Below are 14038 nucleotides of genomic sequence, written 5' to 3'. Positions count from 1 at the left end.
AATTATTTACATCAGTTTTTTTTTGTTAATGACGCGTTGTATTATTCAATGACGTAAGTTGATAAATGATAAATAAGACATTTATTTTAATGCTCGTAGAATCGTCGGTCGACGTCGGTTTTTCTGATAATATACATAGATGCTTTCGTTGAGAAAAGTATATCAGTAGTCAGTGTTGCCAACTGTCATTCACAAAAATATGCCAGATAGAATATTAAAAAAAAAATAGATAGCAGCAAAAAATGCTAGCTTTTCTCAAGATTCATAAAAACTAAAAACTAGTAAAAAATAGATAATATTTATATTGTTTTCACGAGAACAAAGACGGAAAAATAACATTGTTTCACAAATCACAACTAATAAAATAATTCAAACAGCTAAAAATTAATGCATATAATATCACAGAACAGATTAATAAATATAATTCAGATAGACTACGTTTGAAGTAAGTTTTTGAACGGGTGAGTGTAATACAGTGCAATAGTGTGTGTTGCAACCTTCAAATACACCAATATTGAATGAGCGGCAGTGCATAAACCGAGAGCAGTTGTCGGAACGAAGGAAGCTTAGAATGACGTTTTGCACACTTCTTTAAGTATATTTCATTTTCTTCCACACTCGAGATCTACATCCGTACTCCACACCCGTTTGGTATTTCAACGCATCTATTCTATACACACGCCTGCTATCGGCTGGTATCGTGAGCTATCGAGGGTAGTTTTGTATCGAAGTATTAGCACTTATTTTAACAATTACAATAAGTTAAATGTAATTATTACAATAAGTGCTATGTTTTAACAGCACCTCTCTTGGGTGTGCTAAATTTTAGAGCGAGATAGTTTTGACTGTTTAACTGATTAACTTATTGTAACAATTATAATACATTCTTTGATACCAATATTTGTTAAACTACCCTTGATAGCTGCCGATAGCAGTCTTGTGTATAGAATAGATGCGCAGTTTCCATTATTCCCACGGCATATACGAAATTTGCACTGACCATGTCCGATCCTAATAAGATCATAATATTTGCCTACACAGAGTGGAAGTTTGTATTAACAGATTTTTGTTTTTACGAGAAATAGATGTAAGCGACTTCTTGTCCAACCTTGTAGGTCCATAATTCAAACACAAATTGAAAAACAATATTATGTGTATTTGGCAGACCCAGGACTCGAACCTGGGACTCACGACGTTATAGGCTGAAGATTAAGCCGTGCGGCCATCTTGGGGATACAAAATTTGGTTGTTACTTAAATATTATAATATATTACGTAGAATGTATTTTATTACTAAGTCATAACGTACATAATGTATAGAATGTTGGTTTTCAAGTAAATCTGTTGTAATATTTTAGTTTATTTATGAAAAGTTTTAAGCTGTTTCCTATACCGTGGCGTGCTCTAAAAGTTGGCAAGTTGATAATTTAGGTATTTAGAGAAAATAACGGATTATGTGTGATTATATATAAATATGTATGCTAAAAAAATTAAGTTCATCCGATATATAGAACATGCACATAAAGCACAAAAAAATTAGCATTATTCCTGATTTCAGAGGGCATGTCAAACATTCAAACTGCAATAATTACTCCATAACATAATTTCGAGACTTACGAACTTTTGACAGTAACACCACGATTCGATATTATACGGGTTGCATATCACTAAGAATAAACGTAAATACACGTTCAAACACGCACGTTAACATCATTTTACTCCCTACTTCAATTATAGTTTGTCGATATATTGCTACGGCCGTATATTGTAGCTTAACTACTGGGGAATGCCAAAAGAAATGGCGTATTTCAAAAAAACACTACCTTATTCTTAGGTCAATAATTATTATAAAGCAATCATTATTCGTAGGATGTTTATCACACTTGAATAGTCGAAGACATAGATTATAATTAGTTGCTTTAGAAATCTTCAAATGTGTTAATCTTGCCCATTTTTTGAATAATAAAATGCCTAATTCTTGTCAAATTTGGGATCACAGAGATTATCAATATAATTTTTTATCGTAAATATTTCACTATAATAATGTCAAGATAAATTATACTAATGGTTTTACAAATGCGTTTAAAAATTAATAAATGTAAAAAATTATAACACCACTGCACATGCATGTACTGAAATATGACTATATTCTAAAACATTAGAGCGAGAGGTTTAAAAGAATACTATTTTATGTAATAAAAATACTTTATGCAGTCATCAAATGTTTAAAAAAAATATAAAGGATAATAAGGCTTCAAAATTATATAAATAGATTATCTACAACGTTTAAGGAATGTCCAGGATCATGCTTTGAAAATGCAATAAAAGCTCCATTCTGACCTACGCTGAGCATGTCCGCCCTCAATATTGATGACTGTATTCTTAATAAATTATAATGAAACTATTTACTGCCCAATCAAGACATTTTTATCGACATTTTTTTTTGCAAAACACCAAAGTACCGACCTACCTACTGCCCGTTTTATTCGTCTAACAATCGTTATTAACACAATAGATAATATGACGATATTTATATTATACAATTGATGCAATAAACGTTATAATACATATTAGGTGCTAATAAGTAATGTTTAAATATATAATTAAATATATTTGATACCGGCGTCACCGTCTCCCTTGTTATTTATTTGTGACTTGATAGATATTGCATGCTACAAGTCCTGTATTTTGTACACGCAAAACGCATTAAGTCATATCATGCTTTCTGCCAGAATAAAAAAATAACAATATGTTTTTATTTTCATCATATGATTTAATGCGTTTTACGTAGTGCGTAAAATTGTTTACATTTTGGCAGTGGCGCACCCAGGATTTAATATTGGGGATGGGGGGGCAAGGAGGAGAATGTTAATTAGCCCCATAGGATCTTTTTCTTCTTCACAGCCTAATTTCTCGTTTATCGGTTTTTTGTCTATTGCACTCGGTGTACCTACACTATGGTCCCCACATCCTGAAACGGGCCCTCAGGCTAGGATATTTGGCGGGCCCCTACCTACCGCTAAGATTATAGGTCGTGTGAAACACTACATTAACGTTTTTCAAATTGTGTTTTAGTTCAAATTAAGGGTACTCATACAATGAATTATCGGCGATTTTTAATACATCTACTTTAATGATGGAGCTGTCGAGTGTCGACACATAATCAAAAAATATATTGCACAATTATATAATTGAAAATGTTCATGGCCATGATGTATAATAGCGCCGCAGGCGACTTTTTTTACTATTAAAGCTAATTTATGATGTGTGTTTATCTCACTTATCTGGTCAACTCGACACGCCGAGCCCCCCCCAGCCCGGGCCCCCAGGCAAGAGCCCTGTCAGCTCTCCTCAGCCATGACATACACCACTCCGGAATTCGGGTGGACACCGAGAATTTTTTGACAGTTCCATTAGGGATTAGGTTTCTAAAAAAACCTGACATTAGTGTTTCGAAATTTTTGTGTTAGAAATTAAAATCTAAGAAATTTTTCTAAAAAGGGTGCTGGAGAATTACAAATCATTTTTTTGCCGTGTTTTTATTTGTCTAAGCCCAAAGGTATAGTTTATCGGCTTTCAACTTCAATGTTTAAAATCATTCTGATAATTTTGGGGGGTGCCAGGGCCCTTGCCCCCCCCCCACCCTTGAGTGCGCCACTGCATTTTGGAATTTAGAAGAGAAAACCACCAAAATTGACTTTATGCATTCTGTCAGTGTACCCTCGATATAATATTATGTTGTACTTAGGACGTCAAAGAAGTATTAATACTTTGAAGTACTTATAGATAGTTTTCTTTTGATATGACGTTCCTACTGCAAATAACAATGACATAAACAGTGGCAATAAGGTCACATAATATTTATATTATACTGGTTTATATGTAATAATAATTATTAAAAAAAACAATCGTACTGGAGATAGATGTCAGTGTGTTATTGTAAACATAATATAATTGCAATTATCATAACTATGAATTGGGCCACCGAATATAACCAGTGACGTCCCTAAATAAAATGCCGCCCCATTAGGACGATTTAGCGCCGGGACAACTGGACGCCACGCAATTCGAAAATAAATAGACGTTAGGTACTTAGGTATATGTACTTTTAAAAATAATATTTAATATTATTATTTATATTTAAATAATTATATTATGATTTAATAGTTGGTTAGGATTTAAATATGCACACGTAAATAATGATTTAATCGTGCATATATTTAAGTTCCAATAAAAATTTTATTTTTATATAAAGCCTTAGGCATGGTGATTCTCAATCCGCAATAAAAAAAACATTATGTAATTGAGTAAAATGAATTAAAACTAAGTAGTAGATAGAAACTGATTAAAATTCCTCGTCTACGTTCTGTTTACGTGTCTACGACAGTGCGGCGTCCAATTATTGTTCTGGCGTCCAGTTGTCCCATTCCCTTTTTTATACAGTATTTTTTATTATCCTTTCATGACATCAATATCTAAGAAATGTGTAAATATATACCACTAAAGCATACAAAATTATATTTATAAATATTGGTAATACAGTGGCTTCTAAGGTACATGTAATTTTTGCGATACATTAATTTGCTCTGTCTTGATGAATTGAGGGTGATCCGTGACGCTTTTCTTCTTCACAATACTTGGCAAAATTTGTAATTATATTTTTAGCCTGAGATCTCAAAGGTTAAGGCATTATTAAATCGATAATCGTGGACCAGGAGCGGTTGGTGAAATGCTCTCTAAGAGGGGAGTGCATCTTTAGTTTCGAAGGCCAACGTAACTTCCGTGCGCACTCGTTAATAAGTCAGACTGTAATTATTCGCCTTCTGCACGTATAGTTTCTGGTCACCAAGAACGTCGAAAAGCAACGGAAGTAAACTAGACATCGCGAACCCGACAACAAAAATACAGTTATGTTAAACCTGTTATGTTAATTAAAATATTTTGTTTCCAACCAGTGAGCTAATTTTTTTAATGGAAAGATATTTTTGTGATTAGCAAGTTTAGGTAGCTATTTCTATATACTTAAACCAAATGATTCTCCCCAATTTGGCGCCCTTCGAGTAACTGCCGCACCCAAGCGGAGCTCAATCTGCCTACTCCCACGGGACGTCACTGAATACAAGCAGATCAATATCCTTTGCTTGATTACTTTATCGTACGTTTTAAAGTAAGTCAACGACTTTTAAATAACCAAGACAAGATATTATTGTTTTCACATAAATATATTAATATTGCACATTGTAATACATTGTGAATTCTGATAAATACAATGTGACAGTGTGTATTTTATTGCGCACTCAGCTGCCTACGTGCGATATAATTTAATATTGGTTGAACGTAATAATGTATTAAAATTATTATTTTGTTCTAGTTTTTTAATGATGGTATTTCTTCATTCAACTGTTACTTCTATGTTAAACTGGTGTTCTCTTGTTTATAGAATATCAGTTTGTTTTTAAATATGGAACAACTATTATGGATCAATTATCACAGTAATATTTATTTATTTAAGAATGGCGCATGTATTTTAATAAGAAAATATATAAAATAAAACAGTACAGCAGAGCAGATAGAACAATAATAATAAACATATTATTGTTATTTTAAAAATAGAAAACGAAAGAATCATTATACCTAATATGGATCATAAAAAAATGTTAATTAGATAAAATGAAGTTAATTTAATATAAATACTATCGACCTAAGGCACTTGATGAAATTTGTATTTAAATTTTAATGGTATTAGGTTTTTTACTATAGTGGTTTTTTGGGACCCGTGTTTCTCTCTAATATAACTATCTCATTAGTTAACTCCATTAAATTACCAGTATCGACGATTTTTTACCTCTTGAATGTAGTATTTATTGATTATTATTTAATGATCTATTATTAGGGTCTTGACGATGTACACACCTATTGATTGTATTATTAGTGATAGGGTTTTTTTTACAAACACTTCGACTATTCGTAATTTGTTAGTTATATTTTTATTGTGATCCATGACGTCTTAATATGTAGGTGATAAAGTTTTTACCTACGTTATTGTATTAATTTATTATATAAGTTGGAATTAATTGTATTCGTTGTAAGTAAGTATTTACCTTTCGGCGAGTGCACACAGTGCCTGAAGATGCCGAAATGCGAAACTAGGATCACAAAAAACGACTCAAATGGAATAGTATAAAACTTAAATCTATTATAAGTTAATTTAATTGGGTGCCTAAACGGAGGTATTGAACATGTCAATAGAATACATATCAACTATTCGAGAGAGAATAATATTTCGTATTAAGTAATGAATAGATTACTTGGATTTAATAGAATCAATGGGAAAAGCAGTAAATATTATCATCAACCTACCATGATTTATGGTCTTGAAAAATGTAATATTCGCTTTGTTGCCTCTACGTAGTGCATTACCTGCCTCACCATTACTGGACATCACTAATCATTATTTTCTTAGTAATAAATAGTTCTGTTTCCCAATTCTGATTGATTTAAGTCCGCTGGGATGGTCATACAACCCGTAAAGCTCAACAGTCAGTATTTCCAGTAGAGGACGCGATTAAATCTTAGAAATCGGGAGCATCAGTTGTTTGTTCTTCCAAGGAGCAAAACTAACCTGCCATTGGTGATGCCGATTGAGAGGGCAATAACTAGATTCAACCAAATCAATTCGGATATTGACATTGGCATTGGCATTGTTTTATAAATTCTTAAAATAGGGTCTGCTTAGCTCATTCGGTGTACTTCCTTCCTTGTATCTAATTTATATGTATATATTTTTGTATTTACACTTCTGTACTGTTTAATAATTTATATATTATAGTACTGTTTAAATAATATTTCTTTTTTCTAAATGTCATGTTGTTAACGTCTTGAATTAATAATTTTTAATTTGCACGATATGTAAAAATAAATAAAATTTGAATTTGAATCCGAAAATGTTAATATTCAGATTTTTGAGTTAAATTTAATGTGTCTATGAATGTCTAATGTTGGAGCATTAAAATTTGTTCGCTGACACGATTCTCTTATTAATTTCTTCTCTAATATTTGTGATGAACACGGAGAAAGTAATGACAACATCACGTTCTTTTCATTCTCGTTTCATCATTATTTTGTTATTTACACATATTTTGGAATGCATGTTAGAATTTTGTTGTGTATTTATTATGAAAGGGTCAATAATAATTGTTATTTATGTCTGAACTTTATTCCCATTTGTCGTCATTGTAACAAAATGATGCAATTTCGAAATTTAATGTCATTTAAATTGCGAAACATAAATCCTTCCGTCATTGTTGAATAAATTGGTAGTAGTTAAATTATTAAATAAATAAATAATTTACAAATAAAAACTTTCCAGCCGTTTCATTCAATTATCATAGTTGCAAATTTGCAATTTCATAGGTTTGAAATTTCGGGATTTCGTTGAATTTTTTTAGCCTTAGCCCAAAATCCCGGGATTGAAAATATTTTTTATCCGATTTTTGTCAAAATACAATATGCATGTTTTTATCAACTAAAAAGCGGTTATTTAATAATGTTTCACTATCATCATCAGTCAGGGTCGATCCCCTGCTGAAGACCTCCTTCAGTTCCCTCCACTCTTATATGTTCCCACTTCTGCTGCTACGTATACCCACCGAACTTTCCAGCGAGCATTAGAGCATCCCTGTGGGCGTTTGTGCCCCTTGGTTACGACTGCAAGAAGGCATGTCGATGTGTTGGTCAATATTGCAAAACGCCTTTGTATGATGACACAATAGTTTAAAAAAAATCACACAAGCATTTAGAGTCAGAGTATGGACCTAATAAACTGAGCAAGTAGCTAACATCCATTTCTGAATAAAAAAAAACTAACAATACAATAAATAAACTTTGTGAAGACCCAAATGATCTTCTTAGGATAGAACATAATGATGTAATGTAATGAGATGGAGGTGGCGAGGAGTTATCGACTCCCTACGTGATGCTGGCTTTCAGCGAGTCGGCAGTTGACCAACGACGACGCAAGGGGAGTTGCGGGGCGAGGAATTGACGGAGGCTCGTCCCTTCTACCCAATACAATTTTGCGTATCTGTTGTTACTTCCATCGGAGAAAGCTTGTCTGCCGAGATTCTTGGGACGGTCCCAAAGAATTCGTACTTTGCCCGGGCATCTGTTTACGACAGAATTTTTTCCCGACATATTTTCGACGCACACGTTTTTCGGCTAGGCGGCCTGTGACGCACATGTTTTTAGTTCGATTGACCACGACGCACTGATTTTTTTTATTTAATAAAATCAGTTGGAATTGATCCCACGTTCTTTAATTTGGGACATTTTTTTTTTAATACAATGAGTTTATATCTTGTTGGTTTTGTGATGTTACTATTCAACAACCCTCCTCAGTGGCGAAGAGTGGTGGTAGGCTGTTAAGATCCGCTATAAATTGTGTACACTATTCTTTGTCAGTCATACATACCTATTTGTTTTCATTGAAACAACACTACACTTTACAGATAGTGTAAGTTGAAACTCAATTTAACCATGCGAAAACCAAGCCGTATTAGATAATAGTCAAAAAATACTCTAGGTATAAAATATCTAAAGTTATGCAATTAAATCATATATAACTTTGAATATTTTATGGATAGAATAATATTTTTATCAATTATAGTTTGGTTTAAGCAGGGCATCATAATGAATTAAAAAAAAAATGAACCAACAATATGTGTAATCTGTAATATGTATTCGTAATCCAACGAAAACAAATAAGTATGAATGAAATAGTGTGCACAATTTTATCGTATCGCCCAAAATATACCAAAACTATTATTGTTTGGTTTAGGCAGGGATTAATTTATTTTTAAAAAATAACCTATACCATCTGTAAATTGTAGTCATAGTTCAATAAAAACAAATAAGTATGACTAACAAAGTTTAATGCGCTCTATTTATGGCGGATCTTAACAGTCTACCTCCACCCTTCGCTACTGCCTCTAACAGAAATACTAAATTTTACCCTTTCGAGTCCTCCTTGCGATATGACGTCATATTAAGCGTATATTGACAAAAACCAATGTCATGTACCTATACGTATAATCAAAACATAAAAATAAATACCCTTGTACCTTGCACCCACCATATTATTCTATGTATATTTTTAGATAATATTATGTAATGACCTACGAGCAGGCACATCTATAACTTCTAAGAAATCATACGAAAAAAATGTTTAAAAATTGATTTACAGAGCCCAATTAGGTATTTAAAATGATATGACCAATATTATTTTTCATGTATTTATAAATTATAAAAACGATTTATCAGCTAATAAATTTTTCTAATTCGACAAATACAATAGAAGAAATAAAGCTTCTTGCCAGTTCAAGGGAAGCCAGCGGCAAACAAATTTTACACTTATTTGTGTCGCTACATTTCAAAATCAGCCAAATCCACCTTTAGGTATTTTTGACTTTTTTGTGAATTGCTGAAGAACTACTGCTTTCTAACATTTATACATTATCAAAATGTGGAATTTATTAATTTTAAATATTCTATACGTGAAATAATATAAACTTTCACCCTTGCGACAGTGTATTTGAGAAAACAAAAAGCTGTTTTTCTCCTATTCATCTATTATGGACTTGGCTGATTTTGAAATCTAGCGACACATTTGTGCGCCGCAGTACGTGAAACAAGAGTTCGTATAACATTTTATCAAATGACGAGTTCTTCGTTGAATATTTCAGCGTGGAATACATTTGTACGTATCTTACAAAATGCGGCGATAGTTTTCAAATAGTACTGTTTCAATTAGATTAACCATAACCTAACCTAACCTAACCTAACCTAGTAAAGAGATCTCATAAAATTCGCCATATGTTGTAGCATACGTACAAATATACTCCACGGTGAAATATTCAACGAAGAACTCGTCATTTGATCAAATGTTACACTAACACATGTTTCACGTACTACGGCGCACAAATAAGACAAGTGTCCTGCGGTGAACTGTTTACGTACAAATTTCCGGATACGGTTAGGTTAAGTTAGGTTAGCTTAGGTTAGGTTAGGTTAAGGTTTAATTCTTGAATTTATGAATTTTGCCAAAATCGTCTATGAAAACAGACGGGAGCCTGGTTTCCCGTAAACTAACTTGTACCAAAATACGCAGTTCAGCTGGACGCACAAAAATGTATATATATATATATATATAATATGTAGACATATATATGTATAATAAAATTGTGGACACTAACCAATAGTGTATTATTGAGAAATTTATTTGAAATAATTATATATTCTTTTGCGCAGGTAATAGCGAACAAACTCTTCGAGACGTGGGGTTTCAACGGGGTATTCGACCACTTGAAATCGGTGCAGGAATTCTACAGGGAGAAAAGAGGAATCTTGATTGGATTTCTGGACAAGCATTTGACAGGACTTGCAGAGTGGGACGTTCCAGAGGCTGGCATGTTCGTCTGGATCAAAGTCAAGGGAGTCCCTGATATTTATGACATGGTAAAACATAATATTATATTCACATATATAGCCCGCAGTATGACCCTAGCAAACTAAAAAAATAATTATCATGACATAGGAAATACTTACGGCTTTATATTAATAATCATACAAAATGTTTGGTTATATATTATAAATAAATTCTAAATTTATTCAATATCTTTGGTTTACAACTTGAGTCAATTTAAGAAAATAATGTGGATGTGTGTTTAAATTTATATTATATACAACCAATGACATTATTAATGGGCGACGCACTCAATACAGTAGCTAGCAAGTAAATTCGCGCATTCGCATGTATAGGTAGACGTCACGCAATTTCCATTATGCGATATCACGCATCGGGAATTTATAGCAATATGACCTTTATTGTAATGGCGTTAGAGCAGTGTTTCTAATGTCAATATTCATTTGAGCGAATCCGTTCGAACCGAACCATTCGGCAGACCCAACAAAAAGCATCAGAAATTTATAGCAATATCACCTTTATTGTAATGGCGTTAGAACAGATTATGCCATTCGGCAGACCCGACAATAAAGTGAGTGTCATTTTTTTTCCAGATGATTCGTCCATATTAATGTCATTGTAGACAACATATTTATTTTTCCAGATTGTCAGGAAAGCTTTTGATAAGGGAATTACATTTGCACCTGGACATGCATTCACAGCATCATCAAAGGAACCTTGTCCCTACATCAGAGCCACTTACAGCAAAGCCACTCCTGAGGATATGGAAACTGCTGTTATTGGACTTGCTGAACTCATCAGGGAGGAACAGAAACTATATCCCGGTAAGAACAACAGATGTTATTTAGTTGTTTAGTAGATCACAATATGATAATTTTTACGAGGAACTGCTAGGCATTTAAAAAAAATATATTCAGCGTTTACTTGCTGGTAATCAGTGTTCGAAATGGAAAAAAAATCAGGAACCGGAGCGCTAAATAATTTTCCGAAAATATTTACATAGTTATCTAATTCTATGTATATTTTATAAAAAAGTGTATTTGATTTTTTTGTTATACGGTCTATCAAGCTCAGATAGTCAAATTATTTTTTACACGTGACTGATCGATAATTTTGGGGATATCATGAAACGCAACGCAGTCCGGGGTCCTGGACTGATTCATGATAATTTATAAAATGGATTATCATTTGGTATTTACAGTGACGACCCATGGGGGTAGGCAGCTTATGCGTTGTTATTATTAATGATGAAACGTGTATTTTAATTATCTACCTAACTACTAATATTATATCTAACTGATTGTTCAATCCTTTTTTTCATTTTCCAGGTTTCACACCAATCCAATGATCAAGCGTGTTGGACGATTTTTAATACAGCGCTTAGTTATTATAGTAGGAGAGCTTGTGATATATTTTATTGATGAGCCAAAGGCTTTTATGGATACCTATTTATATAATGTGGTCATGTCATAGACAATAAAATACCTATTGATTCTGTAAATAATATTCGTGCTCAGGAGTTGGGCATTTAGTGGCTTAAGAACCTCCGTGATTAGTACGAGTGCAACTCCGCCGAACTAAACCGCGATAAAGCAAAGATTGCCCTGATGGTAACAGATGTTTGATAGTGGTTGGGAAAAGAAGAAAATGAAGAATTTGGTGGGATTCGAATCTATTAATCATTGGAGAACTTTTTAGATTGATAATAATATTTATGCCAGTAGTATTTTATTCCAGAAAAAGACTTTTGATAATTGTTCATTTTTTCTATTTAAAAATACACAAATAAAATAGTGTTATCAAAAATGTAGCTAGAAATCTGTCAGTACCATCTGTGCAAGTTTTGTTAAAACATTCTTTAAATATTCAAATGTTAGAAGTAATAGTTATACTACTTAAAAAGAGATGTCTCTGCAATGTATTATAACGAATTTGTAAAAATGCACGAATAATATGACATTTTAATTCATTTATTACATGGGAAACAATAAAATATTATTTTTATAATGATGTTGGTTTATATAAACACTTTAATTTGTCATGCTTTTGGAACAAAGTTATCTTTGTTCTATCAAATAAATGGCAGTTCAATTTATTAAATTATTTCATATGACTCATATGAGTAATGAATGATAATAGCCATAATTTTGGTTTGCAATTTGCATTGAAATATATTAGGTATGTTCTGGCAATTACCTATAATGGTGAATTAATCCCTACAAAATAGAAAAATATAGACTTACCTGTGTGTTGAATTAATCATTACAAAACAGTAACACACGTCTTCTTGACTTTTGGGTGTGCATTCAAATTTAGTTAGATCAAACTTATTGAAATTGTTACTGAATCTCTCTTATGACGAGTCGGTATTCAAGATTATTTTTATCTCTGCGTGCTTATTCTAGCAATCGTGTTTACTAAAGCGAAATTTATCACTGTCACATGCACGAAATTACTAAGTACATATAGAAATAAAGAATATTATTATGCATGTTACTATACTTCTACAATATGCGACTGCTACAAAGACCTTCCTGATATATTTTGGTTTGGTAAAATATTTAAATTTCTACACAAATATAGACTGTTAAAAGGAAAAAAGGACTTAACCCACAAAAAGAGGAGGCACAAAAACAATGTTTTTGTTATGGTTTTTGGTCAAAGTCAAAATATACATTAAACCTTAAGTGCATGAAGATATTTTGGTGTTTCATGTTTCCAATCTGATAATATTAATTATTGAGATAATTTATTTATCTTTATCCCCACTTCACTTTATCACAAATTGAGATTATAATTCGTCATTTGCAGTTAACATCCATTGGAGACAGCGTTTATTTAGTCTTGTTCAACAGATCCTATTTTGAAAAAAACTGATGGTTAATTCCTTTTTCCTTTATACAGTCGAAAGATAATAATAATTATTATAATATAACAATTTAATTGTTTTAGTATAGGAATACTTTAAAAACTTTGATAGGGTTAATGAGTTTATTGTATAGTAAAATTATTATTGAAAATAAATGTTTTTTCTACAAGATAATATTTTTATGTGTGAATTTTGATATTTACTGGACACCTACTGAAATATTGAACTGAATGAGATAATGAAATTCAAGCAACAGAATATTTATTATGTATTCATGAATTACCCAACAGGGTGGTTATTTAAATCGCTATTTTGACTGTACAAAACTACAATAAAATTATCAGTAAGCAACATGATTCAGGACAAACAATACATGGCCTCCACAAGGGGTAGGCTGACAGGGCTCTAGCCTGGGGGCTCCGGCATGGTTGGTCGACCAGTTAAGTGAGATAAACACACCACAAATTTTCTCCAATAGTAAAAAGAAAGACGCCCGCGGCGTTATTCGGTTGTGTGATGAAATTTGACGTGATAGGTATGACGAATAATGTAATTAAATGATAATAATTCACATGTAGAATTTTATTTTATAATTATTTTTAATGTGTTTTATGACTAATAAAAATGGCGATTTATCAAATATGGCGATGGGTCGCACTTGGCTCCTAATATTTATGATGCCCATGACTG

The 14038-nt window shown here is 32.3% G+C and overlaps 1 protein-coding gene across 1 annotated transcript in view; it reads left to right on the top strand.

Moving 5' to 3' along the window:
* Window positions 1-13093, top strand: part of LOC147075235 (kynurenine/alpha-aminoadipate aminotransferase, mitochondrial-like) — a 39278-nt gene extending 26185 nt beyond the window's left edge. Inside the window, exons 6-9 of the mRNA XM_085943135.1 lie at window positions 10305-10511; window positions 11123-11303; window positions 11808-12726; window positions 12796-13093. Coding sequence (XP_085799261.1) covers window positions 10305-10511; window positions 11123-11303; window positions 11808-11827 — 408 coding nt within the window. The 3' untranslated portion in view covers window positions 11828-12726; window positions 12796-13093. The remainder of the gene's footprint in view (window positions 1-10304; window positions 10512-11122; window positions 11304-11807; window positions 12727-12795) is intronic.
* The last annotated feature ends 945 nt before the right edge of the window (window positions 13094-14038 follow it).

This window comes from Rhyacophila brunnea, unplaced genomic scaffold, assembly GCF_057557595.1.
Source record: "Rhyacophila brunnea isolate RB1 unplaced genomic scaffold, BYU_Rbru_1.0 scaffold_15, whole genome shotgun sequence".
NCBI classification, from domain to species: Eukaryota; Metazoa; Arthropoda; class Insecta; order Trichoptera; family Rhyacophilidae; genus Rhyacophila; species Rhyacophila brunnea.
This window is presented reverse-complemented; position numbering and strand designations above follow the sequence as displayed.